The sequence below is a fragment of the Myotis davidii genome, unplaced genomic scaffold, assembly GCF_000327345.1.
Source record: "Myotis davidii unplaced genomic scaffold, ASM32734v1 scaffold325, whole genome shotgun sequence".
NCBI lineage: Eukaryota > Metazoa > Chordata > Mammalia > Chiroptera > Vespertilionidae > Myotis > Myotis davidii.
In genome coordinates this window covers 187,358-189,062 of record NW_006296057.1, presented here as the reverse complement: position 1 = coordinate 189,062, position 1,705 = coordinate 187,358, and the positions used below count along the sequence as shown (strand labels likewise).

The following is a 1,705-nucleotide window of genomic DNA, read 5'->3' as shown; positions in this document are numbered from 1 at the left end:
TCTTTCTCCAGCTGGCTTATTTTACTTAGCATAATGCTCTCCTGTTCCATCCATGCTGTTGCAAATGGTAAAAGTTTCTTCTTTTTTATAGCAGGGTAGTAGTATTCGATTGCATAGATGTATCATAGTTTTTTAATCCACTCATCTGCTGATGGGCACTTAGGTTGTTTCCAAATCTTAGCTATTGTAAATTGTGCTGCTATGAACATAGGGGTGCATATATCCTTTCTGATTGGTGTTTCTAGTTTCTTGGGATATATTCCTAGAAGTGGAATTACTGGGTTGAATGTAAGTTTCATTTTTAATTTTTTGAGGAAACTCCATACTGTTCTCCACAGTGGCTGCACCAGTCTGCATTCCCACCAGCAGTGCACCAGGGTTCCTTTTTCTCCGCATCCTCTCCAGCACTTGTCCTTTGGTGATTTGTTGATGGTAGCCATTCTGACAGGTGTGAGATGGTACCTCATTGATGTTTTGATTTGCATCTCTCGGATGATTAGTGACTTTGAGCATGTCTTCATATGACTCTCGGCCTTCTGTAGGTCCTCTTTCAAAAAGATTCTATTAGGTCCTTTGCCCATTTTTTGATTGGGTTGTTATCTTCCTTTTGTTAAGTTGTATGAGTTCCCCGTAAATTTTGGAGATTAGACCCTTATCTGAGATATTATTGGCAAATATGTTCTCCCATGCAGCGGCCTTGTTCTTTTGTTGATGGTTAATTCATTGTTTTATGTTAACAGTAAAATTGTTTTTAACTATACGTTTTTATTTTTAGAAGATCTGTAGAAATACTTTAAGAAAGTAAATAAGAATAAATTGTGTACTGGTTCTCAGACAAGAAGAAAGATGAGTTCTTAGAATATAATCTGAACAAATTATTAGACTTATTTACTTGAGATGAATGCAGCATTATAAGTAATATACTGATTTTCAGATAATATAGCAATTATTAATATTTTCAGAAGTAAAATTAGTGGCTAATTATATATGTTAATAATTGTAGATGTATCAAGAAGATCCTATGTAAACACAGGTTTTTTTCCTGATTTTTTTTAAATCAACTGTTACTTCTGGGCCTATATAAATTTTTAGTTTAACTTGTATCTTATAAGGTTATAATAATTAAGCTTTAAAAGTTTGAATGTAGAGATGTTCTTATTATGTAATTACCCTTGGGTTAATAAAATATTAAACACTGATAGTTTAAAATTTGCTTGAATTTCTACGCTTAACACCCACAAATCAGAGTTTATATAGTGTGAACTATAGCAAGAGTAGCCTCTCATCATCTTTCTCAATTGGCAGCTTTTATCGAGGCTTTTGAGGGAAATAAGAATCAGGAACTGGAACGGAAGGCACAGATAGAAGCCGACATTGTTGCACTTTTAGAGCACAGTAGTCGGGTAAGTACCATGTACCTGTCCTGGTGTCCTCATTATTTTTACTGCGATTACCTCTTTCAATCCAACTCAAAAAATGCATGGTTCATTACTACATTTGTTCACTTAAACTGTTTCTTTAAAATTCTCTTGCTTGTTATGTTATTTTCCTTAAGCTATTAATTTTTATCTTTCTAGCAAAATTCAGTGAATTAGTTGGATTATGGGGAGAAGCATGTATATCGATATTACACATATATATATACACACATATATATCATATATATCATATATATCATATATATCATATATATCATATATATATA

General features: G+C 32.8%; 1 protein-coding gene across 6 annotated transcripts in view; it reads left to right on the top strand.

Annotated features, from left to right (window-relative positions):
- The window catches only part of IFT74 (intraflagellar transport 74), an 84,191-nt gene that overhangs the window by 56,355 nt on the left and 26,131 nt on the right, over positions 1-1,705 (top strand). For all 6 annotated transcript variants that reach the window (XM_015568659.1, XM_015568660.1, XM_006770992.2 and 3 more), the window contains one exon: positions 1,306-1,403. In XM_015568659.1, coding sequence (XP_015424145.1) covers positions 1,306-1,403 — 98 coding nt within the window. The remainder of the gene's footprint in view (positions 1-1,305; positions 1,404-1,705) is intronic.